Source organism: Carlito syrichta, unplaced genomic scaffold (genome assembly GCF_000164805.1).
Source record: "Carlito syrichta isolate Samal-C Ts95f unplaced genomic scaffold, Tarsius_syrichta-2.0.1 Scaffold304020, whole genome shotgun sequence".
In the NCBI taxonomy this organism is placed as follows: Eukaryota; Metazoa; Chordata; class Mammalia; order Primates; family Tarsiidae; genus Carlito; species Carlito syrichta.
The window spans coordinates 47,829-69,812 of record NW_007248116.1 but is presented as its reverse complement, the minus strand read 5'-3'; the positions used below and the strand labels follow the sequence as shown (position 1 = coordinate 69,812).

General features: G+C 39.6%; 1 protein-coding gene across 1 annotated transcript in view; it reads left to right on the top strand.

Moving 5' to 3' along the window:
• The window catches only part of LOC103261819 (ADAMTS-like protein 3), a gene marked incomplete at its 3' end in the record, with an annotated part of 105,230 nt that overhangs the window by 43,564 nt on the left and 39,682 nt on the right, over window positions 1-21,984 (top strand). Inside the window, exon 4 of the mRNA XM_021713069.1 lies at window positions 9,825-9,951. Within this exon, the coding sequence (XP_021568744.1) occupies window positions 9,825-9,951 (127 nt within the window). The remainder of the gene's footprint in view (window positions 1-9,824; window positions 9,952-21,984) is intronic.

Here is a 21,984-nt window from a genome sequence, read left to right as displayed (position 1 = left end):
TTCTTCTTTTTTGTTTGTCTTATTGAATTAGGTAGGGCTTTCAGTATGGTGCTGAAAATGAATGATGGAAGAGGACATTCTGCCTTCTTTCTGATCTTGGTAGGAAAGCTTCGAGTTTCTCATCATTAATTATTATGTAGCTGTAGCTTTTTTGTAGATGTTCTTTTTGGTGTTGTTTAGTGATAGGGTCTCATTCTGTCACCCAGGCTGGAGTACATCTTGCTCACTGTAGCCCTGATCTCCTAGACTCAGGCAGCAATCCTCCCACTTCAGCCTCCTATGTAACTAGGACTGCAGGTGTGTGTGACTGCACCTAGCTTTTTTTTTTTTTTGGGTAAGAAACAGGGTCTTACTATGTTGCCCAGGCTGGTCTCAAACTCCTGACCTCAAGTGGTTCTCCCACCTCAGTCTCCTAAAGCACTAAAATTACAGGTATAAGCCACCACGCCTGACCTTTTGTAGACATTCTTTATCAAGTTGAGGAAGGTTCACTCTATTTCTTGTTTTTTCTTTTGAAAGTTTTTTAAAAATCATGAAGGATGCTAGATATTGTTAAATGCTTTTGCTACATCTATTGGTATGCTCGTGTCTTTTTCTTTTTTAGTCTTTTGATGTGATGAATTACATTAATTGATTTTCAAATGTTGAACCAGCCTTGCATAACTGGGATAAATCCCACTTAGTCATGGGTTATAATTCTTTTTATAGATTGTTGGTTTTAATTTGCTAATGTTTTGTTGAGGATTTTTGCATTATGTTAATGAGAGATATTGGTCTGTAGTTTTCTTGTCATGTCTTTGTCTGGTTTTGGTATTAGGGTGATGCTGGCCTCATAGAATGAATTAAGAAATATTAACTCTGCTTCTGTCCTCTGAAAGAGATCATAGAGTATAATTTCTAGCCGGGCTCGGTGGCTCAGCCTGTAATCCCGCGCCTTGGGAGGCTAAGGTGAGTGGATTGCCTGAGTCTGCGGGTTCAAGACCTGCCTGGGCAACTTGGCGAGACCTCTCTACAATAAATCAAAAATCAGCTGGGCGTGGTAGTGCATGCCTGTAATTCCGGCTACCTGGAAGGCTGAGGCAGAAGGATTGCCAGAGCCCAGCAGGTTGAGGCTGCGGTGGCCAGGAGTGGCCACTGCACTCCAGTCTGGGCGACAGAGTGAGACTTCAACCCCCCCCAAAAAAAGAAAGATCATAGAGTATAATTTCTTTATTAAATGTTTGATAGGATTAGCCATTGAACCCATGTGGACCTGGTACTTTCTGTTTTGGAAGATTATCAATTATTGATTCAATTTCTTTCATGGGTATAGGCCTGTTTAGGTTGTCTATTTCTTTTTGTGTTGACAGGATATATCAAAGAATTGGTCTGTTTTATCTAGTTTGTCAAATTTGATTACCCAAGAGTGTTGGCACCCATAATTGAAGGGGCAAACATATCGGTGCCCCTGATAGGCACTAAACAGAATAGCCTTCTATGTAACAGAAGATAAGTGTTGGTGGGTACTTAAGATGGCAGGTTAGCAGTGGTGAATACTTCAGAGAAGTCAAGAAGGATAATAACTAAAATACACCCACTTCATTTTGATCCAAGATCACTGGCAACCTCAGTTTGAGCAACCTCAGTGATGTGGTTGGAGTGGGCACTGCTGGGTGGCAGGATACACTAGTTGCCTGAGACTGCTACGGCAAATTACCACAAACCTCGTGGCTTAAAACAACAAAAAATAAATTCTCTCACAGTTCTGGAGGCCAGATGTTCAAAATCAAGGTATCGGGAGCTTCATTCTTTCTGAAGGCTCTGAGGGAGAATCCATTCCATGCCTGTCTTCCAGGTTCTGATGCCTGCCAGTCTCTTTTGGTGTTTCTTGCATCACTCCAATCTCTACCTCTAGCTTTACCTTTTCTTCTCTTGTCTTCTTCTTCTTCTCTTACCTTCCCCCTTTTTTATAAGGACACTTTCACATGATTTCATCTTAAGATCCTTAACTCAATGACATTTGCAAAGATACTTTTTCCAAATCAGATCACATTCATAGGTTCTGGATGTACACATCTTTTGGGGGGGCCACAATTCAATTCATTATACATGGTGAGGAATGAATAGATGAAATGAATAAGAATGATGAGCATAAACTTGTCTTTTAAAAAGTGTGAATCGGATAGAGTGGCATAAATAGAAATACAGTCAGAGGGGATGTTAGGTCCATGAGAGTCTCTTCGGGATCAGAGACACTTGGAAAAACACTGGAACAGATGCAATTTTTATGGTATCTGAAGCATACATAATTAGAAGGGCCCTCTCTATGAAAAAGAACACAAACTTATAAATAAAAAGATAGGTACCAAGTGACTTAAGAATAAGAAGCGAAAGCACTATAAGTGACTGTAGACTTAGAGACTCAAGTACCTTTCTTCTAAGATTTTTCTGGCAATTTGGCAGATTTTTATATAGAAATCCTTCCCAGGAATAGCCCAGTCCCCTCCCCATCCAGAACACTCAACTGCCAGCAACTCTCAGCACTTGCAGAAGCCTAGGTTGGGAGCAGTAGATAGGCAAGGAAATGGGGAGAAAGGACAGGGAGGGTGGCGCTGAAACTTAAGCTTCATTACTTATGGTAAATTCGCCAGTCAGAAAGGATCTGTTGCAGGGGGTGGGTGACATGGGTAGAGTATTGAACAAGAGGGTAGAAATATACAATTGACAAAGTGAAGTTCCTAGGGTGATCAAAGGGGTTGAGAGCAGAGGAGAAAGGAGGGACACCTCTTCTTGAGGCAAGTAGGAAGGATGACATATGGGCCACTGATCAGTTTGTATGGAAATGGACTGGAAGGTGAGATATTGTTTGATGGTCTCAATTGAGAGAAATAGAAAGCAAAGTCATCTGATGAGAATAAGGGGATAGAATTTTGAGGAGGAAGGAGAAATAAGAAGATGCTCTGAGGATAATGGAGATGACCAGAGATAGTTGGAGAACAGTTCTTCAGGGAAGCAGAGGAAGTAGAAATCATTGCTGTTGGCTCTGTTGATGTGTGAGACCAAGGTCGATTTGGCTTGTTTGGAGGCTTTCTGTGATGAATATCTGTGATCAGGGCTGTGTAGACTTCAGATTTAGGGAAAACTGTATTCAAATTTCATTTCTGTAACTGTTTGGTAGAAGACTACTTGGCAACTCCATTGCCATCGTTGAGCCTTGGCCTTTTCAATAGGTAAAAAGGAGATATTATCCTCCTTGTCGGTCCTGTTTTAAATTAATCCTTTCACAAACGACATTCCAAGTACTCAGCTCAATAGCTGTCACACTAGCTCCCTTTCTGTTTCCCCTTGTGCTCACTGACCACTTCCCCCTCCTTTTAGTCATTGCCTAAGTCCAGTTTCATATCTAGCTCCAGTAGTTTCCATGGTTTGAAGGGGATTAGAGGATAAAGATGGTTTTCGATGCCGAATTAGTCCATTTTTCTTTTTTTTTTTTTTTTTGAGTTGGAGTCTCAGTCTGTCGCCCAGACTGGAGTGCAGTGGCCACTCCCGGCCACCGCAGCCACGACCTGCTGGGCTCTGGCGATCTTTCCGCCTCAGCCTTCCAAGTAGCTGGAACTACAGGCATGCGCTACCACGCCAGTTGATTTTTGATTTATTGTAGAGAGGAGGTCTCACCAAGTTGCCCAGGCAGGTCTTGAACCTGCAGGCTCAGGCAATCCACTCACCTTAGCCTCCCAAGGCGCAGGATTACAGGTTGAGCCACCGAGCCCGGCCAGTCCATTTTTCAATGAATGCTTCCATATCATGCTTTTGTGATTCTAGTGGGTAAGCTGATGCTTTGGGTGGTGACAGATGATACCCTCATTGCTGAAGGTGAAGTGTTCTTTTGCCCAGGCAATTTGTGTAAAAAGAATTGTATCACTTCCTTTGAAGTGATTTCTCAAATTAATTCAGTATCTTTCCTTCAACAGAATGATGTACACGCAAACTCCCTTTCCTGTACATAGTGGCCATTGACATCAGTAGTCATTAGGATGAGAGGAAAGTAAAGTGAGTGATTCTCTCTGCTCCCCTCAGGATCACTGAAGTGAGCCCAGATGATGACTTGGCACAGACTACAAATAATTTTTGTAAATGTGTTTACAAGTTTTCTCATTTAAATGAACATGTCACAATGATCTTGGGAAAAACTTTCCATTAACATGAGCACAGCAGACAGCATGAGACAACTATGCTCACTAAATGAAATTTGCTTCTTCTTATGCATTGATTGTCTTATTTTTATTAGCTGCAGGACCTGGTTTGGTACCAGGTCTGCAGAATAAGTCTGATTTATCATTAATGTTTTTTGAATTCCCTGTCTGTTGATAGATGAAAAAACTACTTAGAATTCATAATTAAAATAATAGTAACTAGCATTGGGTGTTTATCAGGTATTAGGCCTTGTCTAAGCACCTTAATATATTCATTTATCATAACTCTATGAATAGATACAGTAATTATCCCCCCTTTGTTTATAAGGAAACTGGAAATTGAAGATGTTAAGTAATTTGCCCAGGTTGCATAGTATCTTAGTCTCTCTGGGCTCCTATAACAAACTATGATAGGCTGGGTGGTATATAAAAACAGAAATTTCTCTCTCACAGTTCTGGAGTCTGAGCAGTCCTAGACCAAAGTGCCAGATGATTCGGTGTCTGGTAAGGACCTGCTTCCTGATTCAGAGATGACCGTGTTCTTGCATGGCTGGAGGGGTGAGAGAGGTATCCAGGGTTTCTTTTATAAGGGCAGAAATCCCATTCATGAGGACTCCACCCTCATACCCTAATCACCTCCCAAAGGCCCCACATCCAAACACCATCATCTTAGGGGTTAGGTTTCAACATATGGATGGAGAGGGGGGACTAAAACATTCAGTCTATTATACATAACTAGAAAATTATAGAACCAGAATTTGAACCTAGGCAACCTAATTCCAGAATCTATTTTCTTAGTCATTGTGTTATACTGATGATCCCTTTATAATTGCTACAATTACAGCTGAAGTTTGTACCTGAAAATAAGATGTGGTTCTGCTTAAGGAAAGTCAGCATAACCAGTGAATCGTGCACTGATAACCTAGTAGAGGGATTCAAACTAAAATGTCTACGTAGCACCCTGGAGGGAAACTGCCCAAGTATAGTCATAGTGGTGAGGGAAGTGGTAAACTGGAGAATACATGCTCATTGTGAAGGAGACAACTATGCGTGAACATATCAGATATTTTATTTTGTTTGTTCGTTTTTGTTTTTGTCAAGAGAAGCCAGAAAACTGAATTTCAATGCAAAACTTCCAGTTTTTAAAATCACCTTGCTGTTAATGACCCTGCTTTATCCATCGTGGTTAAATTGAACTCCTGTATAATATAGCCTGGGTTTTCCTGCAGTAACCAACAACCTCCAAAGCCCAGTGGCTTAACACAATTAAAGGATATTTCTTGCTAATGTTACCTTCCTAACAGGTCAGCAGAAATCTCTGCTCTTTGAATGTTTCAGAGACTCAGGCTGAGGGAGGCTTTGTTTGAACACAGTTTTTACAGATAGTTTCAGTAGTGCAAAGGGGAACATGGGACTCATGTCCTGACCCTTAAAGCTTCTTACAGAAGTGACACAGATCACTTAGATTCATATTCCATTACCAAGAAATAGTCAGTGACCAAACTGGGAGTGGTGGCTCATACCTTTAATCCCAACACTTTGGAAGGTCAAGGTGGGAGGATTGCTTGAGCCCAGAAGTTCAAGACTAGCCTAGGCAATATAGTGAGACATCTCGATAAAAAAAAAAAAAAATTAGCTGGGTAAGGTGGCACATGCTTGTAGTCCCAGCTACTTGGGGGGATGATCACTTGAGCTTAGAAGGCCAAGGCTACAGTGAGCCATGATCGTGCCACTGCACTCCACCCTGGGTGACTGAGTGAGAGACCCTGACTCAAAAGAAAAAAGTTACTGACCACATAACTTCTAAGGGTCTGAGGAAGTACAGTCCTTCTGTGGGCTGAAAAAAGAAGCTAAATGTTTACTACTATCCCTAATGACTTCCATAGCTCCATCACTCTGATTTTTAAGGTAGAAATGTTAGATTTTTTTTCTAAGACAGAATCCAGTTTTCAGAGCTCTCAAACAAGTTAATTTTTTAAAAATATTTTGTTCTTGAAGAATTAAATTTGACTTCTCTGGGAAAATCCATATTTTGCTTAATTTGGATGAATGTCACTTATTTAAACACTATCTTCTTTAGCTGATTAGGAAATTGTATGCAGGCATTGTGAAATAATTTTTAGCTGAAGTGATGATATATAGATGAGTATTTAATCCAAAAAGCACTAATCATATATTTTAGATATTTGTTTATGTTATCCACAATCTTGTATAACTTGTCTCATTAATTACACTGTAGGATAAGAATCTTGTATTAACTTAAACTCTGTAGTGTCTGGCACTATAGAAAAAAATGTTTGCTTAATAGATGTTAATACATTTTACTGATATGTTTATCAAAGAGTAGTTAATAAATCACTATAATTACAGATTATTACTTCAAGAGATATCACAGAAGTTGAAAACATTTCAGGCTATATTTTAGAAGCTTCTTATGAATGATCATGATGGGATGTGAAAGCCAAACTTCAGTAGCCCCTCAGTTTCAAGGGCAGTTCTGGCTTATACCCTGTGATTCACAAGGCAACCAGACCATCTTTTCAAATATCATTTTTCTGTGATGTTTTCACATGCTTTATTTGGCTGTAAGACTTGGATGAATTGTAACTTTTAAAAAATTATGAAGCAAATATAAGTGCTCAGGGAGGTATTCGATTGCCCAAGGTCTTGCAAGGCCCTAAACACTATTGAAAACAAGCCTCTCCTAGCTCCTAAATCCACACCCTTCCTGGATGACCAGATAGAGGGTAATTCTCATTCTCATGAAATGTAAAGTGCTCAGGGACATGAATGTGTGAGGACAGAGCTTGGCCCAGGAACAGTGTTTCTATCATTTAATAGTAGAATTACTCCCCTTGGAGAAAGTTGCATGAACACAAGTTACTCATTGATTGAATCCCAACCATGCAAGTGTTTCCAAAATCAATCATTTTTAAGTTGTTCCACATGTACTTGTAAATATTAACATAATGGACTGTGTAACCTGTAACCAAGTTTTGTATCTACTGATACTTAAGGTGTAGGAAGGTGTAGCTTAGTGTGTTAAGATTCTGGAGTCAGATGATCTGGATTTTAAAACCACTACTGACACTCTATGTGAGCCATGTAATGTTGGCAAATTATTTAACTCAGTGATGTTTAGATTCTGTATTTGTAAAATGAAGATAAAAGATATCACCTATATCATAAGATTGCTCTGAAGAGTAAATGAATTAATGTGAATGATATGCATGGCATAATGCCAGCCACATGGTAAGCATTCAGCAAAAATCAACTGTTATTATTAATATTTTATTACTATTTTTATAAAATCATATAATCAGAGTTAAAGGATCTCAAAAGTCAATGGATTAAGCTACTTATCCAGTGATTTAATCCCCCCTACAATTTTCCCACCAAGAGGTCTCCTAGCCCATGACTAAACACTGTTTTATCTTATTGGATAACACTGACTTTTCAGACTTTCTCATATGAAACTAAAATATGCTTAAACCTACAGCTTTCACCATTTGGAAAGATGCAGAACAAATGTAGACCCTTTCCTCATGACAGCCCTTTGTGAATTTGAAAATATCTCCAATCACAGATTATTTTCTAAACTTCCTTGGACTTCTTCCTACCTCCCTCTGAAACTTTCATTTGATCTTTCTCCTTCCCTTCAACACCAAAATTTTGGAAAGAATAGTGTATAGATGTGGTTTCAGCTTCCTCCAGTTTTATTTTCTCTTCAACAGCTTGGTTATAGAGCCTGATTCAGCAACTCCCCAAGCTGAAGCACAGGGACTACCCAGTAGTCAAAACAAAACAAAAAGCAGAGAGAAATAATAAAATTGGCCTTTTAAAAAATTGAAACCTTTGTCATGTTCTAATCACTATTCTAAAAGTTACCTTTGCCAGGTGCAATAGCTCACGGCTGTAGTCCCAGCGCTTTGGGAGATGGAGGTGAGAGGATTCCCTGAGGCCAGGGGTTTGAGACCAGTCTGGTCAACTTGACGAGACCTCGTCTCTACAATAAACCAAAAAATTAACCGAGTGTGGTGGTGCATGCCTGGAGTTCCAGGTACTTGGAAGGCTGAGGTGGAAGGATTGCCTGAGCCCAGCACGTTGAGGCTGCGGTGGCTGTGAGCATGCCACTGCACTCCAGCCTGGGCGACAGTGAGACTCCAACTCAAAAAAAAGAAAAGTTACTTTCTTTTCCATTTAATGCTTAGTAGACCCTATGTGAAGTGTATAATGGTATTATTATCTCTGTTTTACTATTGTTGAGAAAATTTTAATTTTTCAACAACCTTCAGCTTGAAAGGGATGATCGGGGCAACCCCTCGGGTCCCCTCCCACTGTGAGAGCTTTACTGTCCTCCCAATAAATCCTGCTTTCTCAAAAAAAAAAAAAAAAGAAAGAAAGAAAGGGGTGGTGGGTGTGTCAGGATTTGTAAGTGGGCTATTTGGCTTCAAAGTTTCTGCAGCTAAACACTTGGCTTATACATATAAATAGAATTGGATGAGTATGAGGAGGAAGAGATAAACCATCAGATCAGTTCATACTACTAGGCACACATTATGTAAAAGACATGTTTGTGAAATAAAAAGAAATATAAGCCGGGCTCGGTGGCTCAGCCTATAATCCCGCGCCTTTGGGAGGCTGAGGTGAGTGGATTGCCTGAGCCTGCGGGTTCGAGACCTGCCTGGGCAGTGAGACTTCATCTCTACAATAAATCAAAAAATCAGCCGGGCGTGGTAGCGTGCGCCTGTAGTTCCAGCTACTTGGAAGGCTGAGGCGGAAGGATCGCCAGAGCCCAGCAGGCGAGGCTGCGGTGGCCGGGAGCGGCCACTGCACTCCAGTCTGGGCAACAGAGTGAGACTCCAACTTAAAAAAAAAAAAAAAAAAAAGAAATATAAGACACAGCCTTTTTTCTCACAGTCCAGTAAATACATACATACACATATATACATATGAAAAATAATTTAGCAGAGAATGAAAGCAGTATAAACATATTCTATGAGGCAACTCTCCTATTAATTCCTTCTTAATTTTAAAAAATTGTTTATAACTATATATAGATGTAATGACATAGAAGTGGAGATATGGAGAAGCAGGTATAGCTAATGATAAAGAGAAGGAGATACAAAGATACAGATAAAGACTATAGACAGGTATGGATACATGAATATAGAGATACAAGTATGTGGAGATAGAAATAAAAGCAGAGCAAAGGATATTTAAAGTAAAACTATGAACCAGAAGTATACACATCAATTTCAGGATAGTGTTTGTTTCAGGGAGGAAATGAGAGAACAAGACAAATATAGAGGTGGGGAGAGAGGGAAGGGAGAGGGAGAGAGGGAAAAGAGAAAACATCATCTACAATGTTTCATTTACTTTATATACTTAAAAAATCTATAAAAATACAAATAAATAGATAACAGAGGGACAGCTTTAATTCTTTTAATTTTGTGCGCCTTGCATTAGAGTTGTAGAAATGATACTGTACTATAAGACTTTGTGTCATTCTTATTTATACACCTATGCTCTCATAAAAGAGAGCCAATCCATAAACTTAAGAACAACGTTGTAAATAAGCCTCCTGAAGTAAATCGAGTTTCCCCTCCCCTGGCTTTTTGCCTGCCCTGACCACCATGCTTCTGTTGGCAGGCAATAGGCTGCGATCGGCAACTGGGAAGCAATGCCAAGGAAGACAACTGTGGTGTCTGTGCTGGCGATGGCTCCACCTGCAGGCTTGTACGGGGACAGTCGAAGTCACACGTTTCTCCTGAAAAAAGTAGGTTTTAAGCCCAGTGCTATGTTACCGTACTACAAGATGTGTTTTAGGTCGTCTGTTACTAGAGTAACATTTGTCTAATGTTGTTTAGTTGGAAATAACTTTTGACCAGTTTTCTAAAAGTCACGTTTCTTCAAAAAAAAGTATATAAAATATCAATTTTTTTGTTCCCATTATTCTTTCTGAGTGCCTGTTTCTTTGAAACTTTGCCAATAGAAAGTATAACTGTTCTTTAAAATAGTCTTCAATTTTTCGGGGAAATCATATGAGGGACAACCCACAAAAACCAGAATTTATTTATTTAAAAATTGTGTATCTATTCTTTTTTTTTTTTTAATTGTAGAGACGAGGTCTTGCCAAGTTGCCAGGGCTGGTCTTGAATTCGTGGGCTTAGGCAATCCACTCGCTTCAGCCTCCCAAAGTGCTGGGATTACAGGCTGTACTTAAGTCTGAGGTTTGTGGCTCCAATCTCTGCTCATTTTCTTTAAATTTTCACAAAAGCCAGTATAGTAGACAGTAGACTTACTCAGAAGCAGAGTTAGTTTAAAAAAAAATACTCTTATTCATTCAAAATATAATTATCTATGCTTCCTTCTTTTTAAAAAAAAATCCTTTAATGGACAAATACAGGGGTTATTTCTCAAAACCACTCATAACCAATTATGTAGAAAATTATAACCATTTACAGAAGTAGACCAAATAGATGTGGAAAACTGAAGAGGAGCTGTGTAAAATTGCAATAAATATTAGGACATTTGATCTTTGTCATAGTCCAGGAAAAAAAAACCACATTAACATCCTATTTGTTCTTACATGTTTGAACTTCAGTCACCTTCAAAGTACCCTCCATTTGAGGCAGTATACCTGTCAAGATGCTTTTTCCACTACTTTGAGTTTGTCAATTTTGATTTCTTTTAGTGCTTCTGCCATTTTTTGTTTTATGTCTTCCACATTGGCGAAACGTTTCCCTTTGAGGACTGTTTCCACCCAGGGAAACAAAAAAAGTCCCTCAGGGAGAGATGGATAAATAGGGAGGGTAGGGCACAGGGGTCATGCCATTTTTGGTCAAAAACTGCTGAGCACTCAGTACGGTGTGAGTAGGTACATTGTCATGGTGGAAGAACCAGTCACCCGTTTGCCACCTAAAAAAAAGAAAGAAAGAAAAAACTGAAACTGGACACAACTTCTCACAACAACAATTGATACACTGATGATGCCAGTGAGTTCCTAGAAGTTTGTACTACAAGGGACCTGCCCTCCAAAAAATAATTCTGAATTTTTTGAGTTCCCCCCTTGTAAAGTACTCATTTTTAAAATTTGCCTTTCTTTGATTGCTAACAAGGTGAAAATATTGTCATACATGTATTGAGACTATTTTTACCTTTTCATTTTTCAGTGAGCTATTGAAGTCATTTACCCATTTTCCTATTTGGATGGTGATCTTTTCCTCACCTTTGTGAGCTTTTTTTTTTTTTTTTTTTGAGTTGAAGTCTTACTCTTGTTGCCCAGGCTGGAGTGCAATGGCATGCTCATGGCCACTGCAGCCTTGACCTGCTGGACTTAGGTGATCCTTCCGCCTCAGCCTTTCAAGTAGCTGAAACTACAGGCTCACACCTCCACACCTGGTTAGTTTTTGTGATTTATTGTAGAGACAAGGTCTCACCAAGTTGCCCCGGCTGGTCTCGAACCCCCAGGCTCAGGCAGTCCTCTCGCCTCGGCCTCCCAAAGTGCTGGGATTACAGACCGAGCCACCGAGCCCAGCCCAGCTTTTAATATATCACAAATACTAATCTTTTATCTGTCATGCTTATTTCAAATATGGCTCCTAGTTTGTTTTTGACTTTCAATTTTGTATTTTTAGAATCAATGGTTTCTAAGTTTTATGTATTCAGAAATTTTCATCTTAATAATATCTGTCTTTTAAAAAAACCTTCTGTTTGGGGATCAGTAAACTTTCTGTAATGGGCCAGATGCCAAATGTCTTAGGTTTTGTGGGGCATATAATTTTTCTCATGTACACAGCACCGCTGTTGCAGTGCAAAGACCCACAGATACCTATAAACAAGTTATCATGGCTATGTTCCAAGAAAATGTTGTTTACAAAAATAGGCTTCAGGCTGAATTTGGCCCCCAGGTTATCGTCATTGTTGACCTCTGCTTTAAAGAGAAAACAATTAATCTTGCATATTCTCTCCTATCACTTTTATGGTTTTGTTTTTCTACTTTTAAATCTTTTATTCATTTGAATTTATTTTGGTGTAACTTATGAAGTGTAGGGATCTTACTTATTCCCTTAAGGTGGGGGAACATGGTAGGAGGAGTGGAAGGTATTTCAAGCAGAAGAAACACAAAATTCATGGCATTACACTTGAGGAAAGCCTGGCTCTTTGGAGAAACTACTAACAGGTTGCTCAGGCCTGAATGCATGTTGATAGGATAGAAGATAAGACAGAATGACCTTTGGAGTCAACCATCAAAACCTCCATGATTGCATTAATTTTCAGGTCAAATGGAATCATTAACGCAATTTAGGCAATGGAGTAACATGGCTAGATTTATGTTTTAGTAGAAATAATTCTGGTGGTTTATAGAGTCTATATTACCTGTGAGGTGAGCCTGAAAGCAGAGAATACAAATAGGAAGCTTTTTCTAAATACTCAAGAGTGTTTAAAATAATGAGGCCTTTGTCTAAGGTAGTGTGGCAGGAGATGTAGAGGAAGAAACAGTTGAAAAGATATTTAAGAAATGGAATAAGCAGAGTTTGGTCATTCTTTGAATGGAGGCTATAAGGAAAAGAAGAAACTAGAGTGATGCAAATGTTCCATGTTGAGCAGGTGGCTGGACATGTTTGCTGTTCATTTGGGTAAGAAATTCATGTAAAGAAGACATATCAAAGGTGAGGGATCACTTTCCTGGAATTTTCTTCTCTCTAGAATTTGGTCCCATAAATATTCAATACTTCAGCATCTTTCTGATCACTTCAAACAGATGTTGATTACATTTTGTTTATGGTTGGAGGGTTGATCTGAAACATGCTAGTTTATCTGGCTGATAGCAAAATCCTATTAGTGGTTGTTGGTGATCAGTGTGAGTCCACCCAATGAGAGCACGTAGACTATAACAGGACATCAAGAATTGCATCCTAAGGAATACCTGAAGTCAAGACATTTAGCCAGGGAAGAAGTTTAAGAGAATTCAACTAAGAAGGACTAAGAGTAGGTAGAAAAATGGAGAACTTATCAAGAGGAATATCATGAAAGCCAAAGGAATAAGCAATTCCAAAAAGGAGGCAGTAGTCAGCAATGTTAAATGCTCTTGTGACATCAACTGGAACAAGGGCCCCCAAATTTCTCTTTGGCAATTTGGAGGTCATTTGTGACACTAGCAAGAGTGATTTCAATGAATTTCAGGCTGAAACCAAAGCTTAATTTCAATGAGTGCCAAATGATCGCATGCCCTTATATACCTTGAATATAAATGTGGGTATTTGTAAACATATTTTTAAATCAACAATTGACCCATCTGGGGATTAGTTTTAAAAAATCCACCTATGAGTGTGGAGGAAAACCTTGACAGTGTCAAAAATGAGTGAATTATAGGAGAAACTAAAATTTAAAGACTCAGATCAGGAAGACAGTTTGAAGAGACAGACTGTCCTGAGAAGAGTTCATTCAGGAAGGCTTGTGGATGAGAGGAATAAAGGGTGGAGATAATCACCAGATCAGGGGGTTGGGGAAGTGACTAGAGTCAGCGATGGCCATAAAAATTTTGGAAATTTCATCAGAAAAACCCTCGTTTTGTCAGGGTCCAAGAAAGATTAGAAATCAAGATAATTCTAACTGAGCCAGGGTAGAAGCCAAGTGAAATTGTGCCAAGAAACTGGTCTTTTTTGCAGAGGCATGCAGAAGAGGTCCTGAAATGCAAGGTAGTTCATATTGTCTCTCTCTCATTGATTTTCAGATTTTAGATATGTCCTTTTGAGAGTCTATTGAAAGTTATGCATTCTCTTTTCAGGAAAATGCATGCATGTGTACTCATAAGCCCCTAATTTGCTGCATTTTTCTGATTTTGGGGGGTTCTCAAACCCTTGATGCACATCTAGAACATTCCAGATTAAGAACCCCCTAAAATGTATAATTTTTAATATCAATTTCTGTGAAAAAAAGGGGATCTGAAGCACACAGATCCTTCAATGTAGGGTATGAGTGACACGGTATAAGCCAGAGGCATCCCTCAGGAACTGGCATTTCATCAGTTTCTGCATACATATGCTTGAGCTAAAGCTAAAAGTAGCAAGGTAGCAAGGATTCCCACCTGCGTGAAAACATGATGCTCCATGTTCTTGATTCTCATTACAGCCTCTTCATGTCTGTTGCTGCTCTGAAACTGGCCAGCTAAAGCCATTTTTTGGCTGAAGTTTTTCCTAGGCCATATGGAAGCACTTCCCCATAATCATGCTTTGTGTGAAATAAATGTGGGAAATGAAGCCATGTCTCCCCCTGAGTGTGCATCACTGTGGCCTGCAGAGTCCACATAGCTCCTAACGTCTACACCTTGCCAAGCAATCATTCCTATCTTCCCTGGGATTCACCCTGAGTCAGGACATGGCAATGAGATGCTATTGGCACAGCCCCATGCTGGAGAAAGTGTACAAGCTGTACACAGGATATCGTTTCCATCATGTAGTGAGACAGACACAAGGTGTAAGAGCCTGGAGCCAAAACCTTTGCTATGAGAAAAATCAGAAATCAATCCAGATACAACACACAAATTTCCTGTTCAGAAGGAGAAGGGAAGAGACGGAACTAGCAATTGGCATAAACAACTTTGGAGATTGGAAAAGGGAACTAGAGTCCACTCAAGTTTTAAAGAGAGAAAGCTCTAAAAACATCAACAAAGAAGCAAACACATTTGGAGAGTCTTAACTTAGTTGTATTTAGGGACTTCATTGTATTTCCAGGTTTGTCCTTTATTTTGGTTTTGTCCACATCAGAGCACACATACACAAGGCAATTAAACAAGCAAGCTCAGCTTGTCTATTGTGGACACTTTGTCCATTTTTACATGGTGACAGTCAAGTCTATTGATACAGTGATATTGAAGGCCAACCCGGAACACCAACACTTGGCTCAGCTTTTGACATTATGAAGATAAACACTTCGTCTTCTAAAGCATCCCTTGGAACTTCTGACAAAAATAGAATCCTGTGCTAGATGGACCCTGGGGCTGAATCACAAGGCCCTCTTGTGATTTTTTTTTTCTTTCCATACACTATTCATTTCTCCTTTGACTGTCACTGTCAAGAGTAATCTATGAACTCAAGTTATGCCATAGCAAGAAATACTGTGTCAGATATAAAGGGTTTGCTAACTGGTAAACAGGTTGGTTTTCAGTTCTTCCTGTCTTCTCACATCATCTCTTTCTGCCTCCCCGTTCATCTTTTGAGGGTGAGATTCTAACTGATCAAACTCTTATACCAGAACTGTGACTGGCAAAAGAATATTCAATCCAAAGACCCTGTTCCTTTTAGCTGGATGTTTCTCCTCATTTGATTCAACAGGAAAGGGTGGGGCCTGGAAGAAAGATCCTGGGAAAGGAAATCGAGAGCCCTGGGTTCTAGTCCTTGCCTTGCTCTTGTGCATGTTTTTGTTTGTCTTCTAGCCCTCTGCATGAAGAGAAATGAAAGAAAAATGGCATGTAGACCCAGTTAAGAAAAAAAGTCATAGCTGATGTTTTTCACAGAGAAGCAGAAGCAGACTGTGAATTCTCTGATATGTTCATGCATTTATGATAAAAATCCACACCCCTTTCCAAAGCCTTTGAAGCCTTGTAACATCTGGCCCCTGTATTACATTATGTGCTGCCATCTGCACCTCATTCGCTCATCTCAGGTCACTCTGGCTTTCGGGAAGAGTCTAGAATGCCAAGTGCCCATTTCCCCATAAGCCTTTGCACCAGCCCATCTCTGGGCCTGGAACTTGCTTCTCCCAGCTCCGAATATAGCTACCTCTTTGTCAACCATAATTTATGCACCATGTCACCTCTTCAGAGAGATTTTCTTTAACTACGCTATTTGAAGTAGGCCCTTCTCTTTTCTGTATGGTTCCTGCTTAGCCTTCATTGCAAGAAGTAGTTACTTCATTTATGTATGTGTTTAATTTGTGTCTCTCACTAGTAAGGCTTTGCAAGAGCAGGCACCATGTCTATAATCTTTGCGCTGGAGTAGTACTGAACACATAGGCGCTCCACTAAAGTTGAACGTAAGAATAGATGCCCTTTACTAGGGATGATTCTGCATCCTGCTATGATTTCAGTGGGACTGAATGATGTGCAATAGAACAAGACTGGAAGCCAGAGACTGGGGTAATTACCTCAGCTTGGCCTCTAACAATCTATGATCTTAGGCAAGACACCTGACTTACTGGACCCTCAACTTTTTCATCTGCATGTAAGAGTATTTGCACAGACGATTTCTAAGATCTCTTCTAGCTCTGGAAGTCTATTAAGTGTATACATAATTTATTCCTCATCTTAAAAACAAATTGACCTTGGGATTAAATGGGGATTAGAGAAATAAGACCCAGGATCTTATATAGACACATTTTCCAAAGTTTTAATGTAATGGTTTGACAGAAATGACTTGTCTTTATTCTTAAAGGGACCGAGAAATTTTATATACATCACAAGAGTTAAGTGAGTGTGAGGTCTTCTCTTTGTTTTCAATCGACTTCTACTTGGTTACCTTTTTATATGCTGCTGTCACTACCTGCATGAGAAAGTTTTCTTTGTGCATTGACCCTTTCATTGGCATGTGAGGGCCTCTTATACCTGGCCCCGTACCTGGTATATAGTATGTTCTCAGTAAAAACATACTGACTTGACCTGCACAGAAATGAAGAGTTCATGTAAACCAGTATCCTCACAGCAGCAGTCCCTGGGGACTATAAATTAAAAGCAGAAGCAACCTGTTGGCAGACAAACCCTGCAACACTTGGGATTAGCCAGAAGACCTGACATCCATTAACCAGATGAGAGCTCTGGGATTGTTAGTATCAATAGCCATCAGGACAATAATAATAACAGTGGCCTCCAGAAGTTGTAGTTTATAATGTGCCAGATGCTGTGCTAAGTATTTTTATGTATGACATCATTTATTCCCACCATAACCCTGCTAGGTGTGTGCTATTATACCTCCCCATTTGACAAATGGAGACACAGGCTCAGTGAAATTAAGTACCGTGCTGAAGTTCTCCCAACTAGTGAGTGGCCACGATGGTTCTGACTTCAGAGTCCATGTGCTTAACTACCCTTCTGAACTGTCTTCCAAGGGCAGCTAGATGAGCATGAGGTGAGAGGTGCACCGAGGCCTACAGTGATGGAGAAGAGAACAAAGGTAGAACAAAAATAAAACCAGAGGGGATCAAAGGCTGCTTCGACTGCCCTACCTCTTGTATTCTCTTGGTAGAGCTGGCCCCATGGTTCCCAACCTGGCCTGAATATCAGGAGTCCCTGGGGAACTTGTCCTATGGTCTAATCCTTAGGTCACACCCTAGAGTTTCTGGAGATAAGTGTGGGCAATTGTAGGTCATCCAGCTTCTTAGGTGGCTTGGACATGTGCCTTGGGTTAAACCCTCTGCTTTTTAGCATCTGATGCCCCACTGCAGAGTCAGAGGCAAATGACCCTGCTATCCTCACCAGGCTCTTGATTTCTCAGATGTGGTATAAAAGGCAGAAAAGAAGTTACTCTACCATGCAAGGAACATCTGTCATTAGATGCTGTGTAACATGGCCTCCTCTCCTGCATGCCATTCAAAAGCTAGCCCTGGAAATGAGTGTGAAGGCATACATCATTAGGCGCCCTGCCTGTTACCATGCTCTTCTGAGGTAAAGGCATTTTAGTCCAGTATATAAATATATCCCCAGGTTGGGAGCAGATGCTTTTGCATAGATTCAGGGGCGAAAGGCTGAGGACACTCATTTGCAGATTCAGCAATCAGAAATTTCCATGATGTAGCCTCACAGCTCAGGGCAGGACAAAGGGATGTCATAGCACAGGGCTGGCCAGAGGAATCGCAGCGGGTTTTTCTCACTAAGGCAAGTCCCTGTTGTGTGTCCTCTCTACTTTAAAAAAAATTGCTGTTAATTTCCTACTTTTACATTTTCTACTTTTGCTTGTCAGCACATTTCTTTTATTTCACAAAGGCAGTGTATAGACAGTCCTCCAACTGTAGACTCATTATAGCCATACATTGATTCTCCCTTCTTTCACCTTCCATATTCCTCCACTGCCCCCCAAAGAGTGGACAGATGAACTTGAGTCAAACTTGACTACACTAGTTTTGAAAAATTGTCAACCCTGTTCTGTACAATGCCATGCTAGGTAACTCTTTCAGTCTAAGTGATGCCAAGTGGTTATGAATGTGTGAGGGCATTAATAAACACGATTTTTATTTTTCAGTTTGCAAAATGCTTTCACACCTATTATTTCATTTTAAATAAATGCATTCCTTTAAAGTGTAAAGTGCATTACTTTCCATTCTTCCATAAGGTTTAATTATTATTGGCATTAGCATTTATTTGGACACTTTTCTTCCTTTTTTAAAAACTACTTTATTTCCTGAGAAGGGGTGTGTGTGTGTGTGTGTGTGTGCGTATTTGTGTGTGTGTGTTTGAATCTAAATAGCAGAAAGAGAAAATAAATGCAAGATTAAGAAAAGTAACAAAAATATTTGACAAAAAAAATTTGTTCAGCAAAGAAAATTTCAACCAACTCAAAACAAAATACACCAACAAAACAAAACAAAATTCAAGAATAGAAAAGTGAGAGGAACAAAAACATCCTTTTACTTGTATTACCTTGGAATAAATGTATTTAAGTTGGTGTAGTGTAGTTCTAGTTGAACTTTATAGTGAAAATAAATGATCTGATATAAATTACAGTCCTTCTGGGCTGAAAATGATGTGTATTGATAAGTTAATATCGTGTGGACAATTTATTTCCTGTACATCTTGCTACTTAGCACAGCCATGATCTGTAGCAGGAAATGAGACATAGAAAAAATATGACAGAACAGCTGGACTTGAGCATTTATGTGTGGGAGGGAAAGTCAGAGGAACTAAACTTAATCTTAGGTCAGTCCAGTGATTGCAAAATCAAACAAGTGAAACCCATAAACGAAAGTCTGATGAACATATTTGTGATGAGTGAGTTTGAGTTTATACAGTATAACTTGGTCTCATTTGGAAGGGTTTCAGAATGTTGTTTTTTGTTCAAACCCTGGTTCTACTGCTTTAGGAGCTCTGTGATCTTGGGCAAGTCACCTCAACCTTGTAAAAATTCAGTTTTCTTGATTGTAGAAATAGGTTTTCATTAGATTGAATGAGGTAATTTATCTCAAGTTACTTAACTTAGTGCCTGGGGGCATAGTAAGTATTCAATATGGTTTTAATAATAACTTATACTTAAACCCTAGTGGGTACCAGGTTCTTTTCTAAGCCTTTGCATATATTACCTCATTGTACACTCACAACAACTCCTTAGAACATGTACTGGGGGGACGCCCCCCAAAACACAATGGAATTATCTTTTGGAGGATGGGCTGCTTATGGTATGGGCTTCTCCCTCTAGGTAAGTGTTCTAGGAGCCCATCAGCATCAGAGTACCAGCTAGCATTGTTGTGAGAGGATGCATTGCAGAAGAAATGTCCCAAATTGTGGCAAATAGGTGACTGGTTCTTCTACCATAACAATGCACCTACCCACACTGTGCTGAGTGTTTAGCAGTTTTAAACCAAAAACAGCATGGCCCCTGTGCCCCACCCACCCTATTTACCTTGTCACAAGGGATTTTTGTTTGTTTGTTTGTTTCCCTTAATGAAAAAAGTCTTCAAAGGGAAACATTTTGCCCATGTGGAACAGGTAAGACAAAAAAACGGCAGGAGCACTGAAAGGCCCAAATTGACAAATTCAAAAACTGTTTTGAGCAGTGGAAAAAGCGTTTTGATAGGTGTGTTGCATCAAACAGAGAGTACTTTGAAGGTGACTGAAGCTCAAGCATGTAATAATATATACAGAATTTTTAATAAATAAATTCCAGTTTTTTGGGGTCCCCTCTCGTATTTCTATTATCCTCATTTTACAGATGTAACCGAGGCACAGAGAGGATGAGCAACCAGCCCAAGATCCCACAGCAATTGTAAATGGCAGTGCTGATGTTCCAACCCAGCATGTCTGACTCCAGACTCTGTGATCATGACCATTATTCTGTATTACCTATCCCAGTTAGTTTGTAGAGTAAAAATAATGCAAATGGCATTTAAAGCATGATAAGAAGGAGCCCTGGAGGCTGAGTAGCAGTGAGTAGCAGTATCAAGGATCTCTTACTCCAGATTTTCAACTAGAAGGTTTTGGAATAATTTCAAATAATGAAGGGTTCAGCAGGAACCAGTCACTACCATCATAACAACAACAACAACAACAAATCTAGGTATCCTCAGACATGGGCCTTCTGTATGTGACATAGTAGGATGGGACAGAGAAAAAGCCTTTTCTCCATCTGATATGTTTTCAATAATTGATCTCTCCACCATTAGAAAGTATAGGATTTTTAAAGCAGGCTAAGAGTTAGACCTGCTTGGCAGTGCCATCTGTATTCCTGTGGCAAGCAGTTTCAAGTGGTCTGCACTGAGCCCGTACTGCACACAACAAGCAGCCTGCTCACACTGTATTTACAATGGTTCCCTCTTTCCATCATGGTCTCTAGCTCCAGGTCTACTTCCAGACCAAGGGGAGAATTTACCAGGAGGCCATTTGTCTGGTATTTAAAAGCAGCTCATTCTAACAGGCAAGATAAAGCATGGGTAGCAGTCTTTATATCAGTAATGGAACCCCAGGCAATAAATAAATAAATAAATAACAAAAATGAATATTTTATATCTGTTCATAATAAAAAAAACCAAACAATTCAAAGACTGTATGAACCAAATACAATTACATCAAAACATGTAAAGTAAAAATTCCCAGTACATAAGAAGAAATTGAAATAAATACTACTTCTATGAGAGACTTTAACTCACTTAAGTCAGTGAAAATTACATATGGACTCTGCACAATGTAATTACTAATGTTACATTAATAGGTAACAGAACATTACATGTTGAGGGAATATACCTTCTTTTCCAGAATTTATGAGCCATTTACAAAAATCTATGTTAGACTCCAAGGAAGATTGCAACAACAAAAAAAATTCCCAATAAAACAGGATCACAAGAAGAGACCTCGCCCTGCAGCTGCACCCAGCCGTTCCCTGCTCCCTCCTGCCTCAGAGGCACAAATGTCTGCCTTCCTTTCCAAGACTAATTAATCCCTCCATCTGTGTTCCGCATTCCAGTCCCCTTGTGTCCTCAGAGAACTCACTCCACCCATCATCTCCTCTGTCTCCTTTATCTTCTCTCTCTCTTCTTCCTGTCCATGATTAAACATGACCAGGCCTCTTCCATCTTAAATAAAAGGATAGTTTAAAAAATGTGTATGTGTGTGTATGAGTGTATCATATTATAGATAAAATATTTTAATATGTTTGAAGAAATATATATTAATCTTAGGTCAGTCTAGTGATTGCAACAATATAGAGAACTATATATACATAACCACATCTCCAGCTACTACCTACTTTCACAACTCTTTACTGCAAGTCTTGAAAAAACTGTTTACACTTGCTGACTCTAATTTTTTATCATCATTTATTCCTCAGATCATAGCCTCCTGTGCCAGCTATTCAATTGAAACTGCTTTGACAAAACTAACTAACAATCTCCTTACTGCTTCATCCAAAAGGCACTTTAAGCCCTCATCTACAGAGCACATAGTATTCCAGGCTCCTCCTTCTTAAAACCCTCTACCTCACAGGACTTCATTTCTGGTCAGAGCTGGAACTGTGCCATTTCCTGCAGGATAGTGAAGAAATGCTGCAAAGGGGGGGGGACTGTGAGGCAGTGTTCCTTCTCTGACCTTCAAGATCTTGACTTTTCCCTT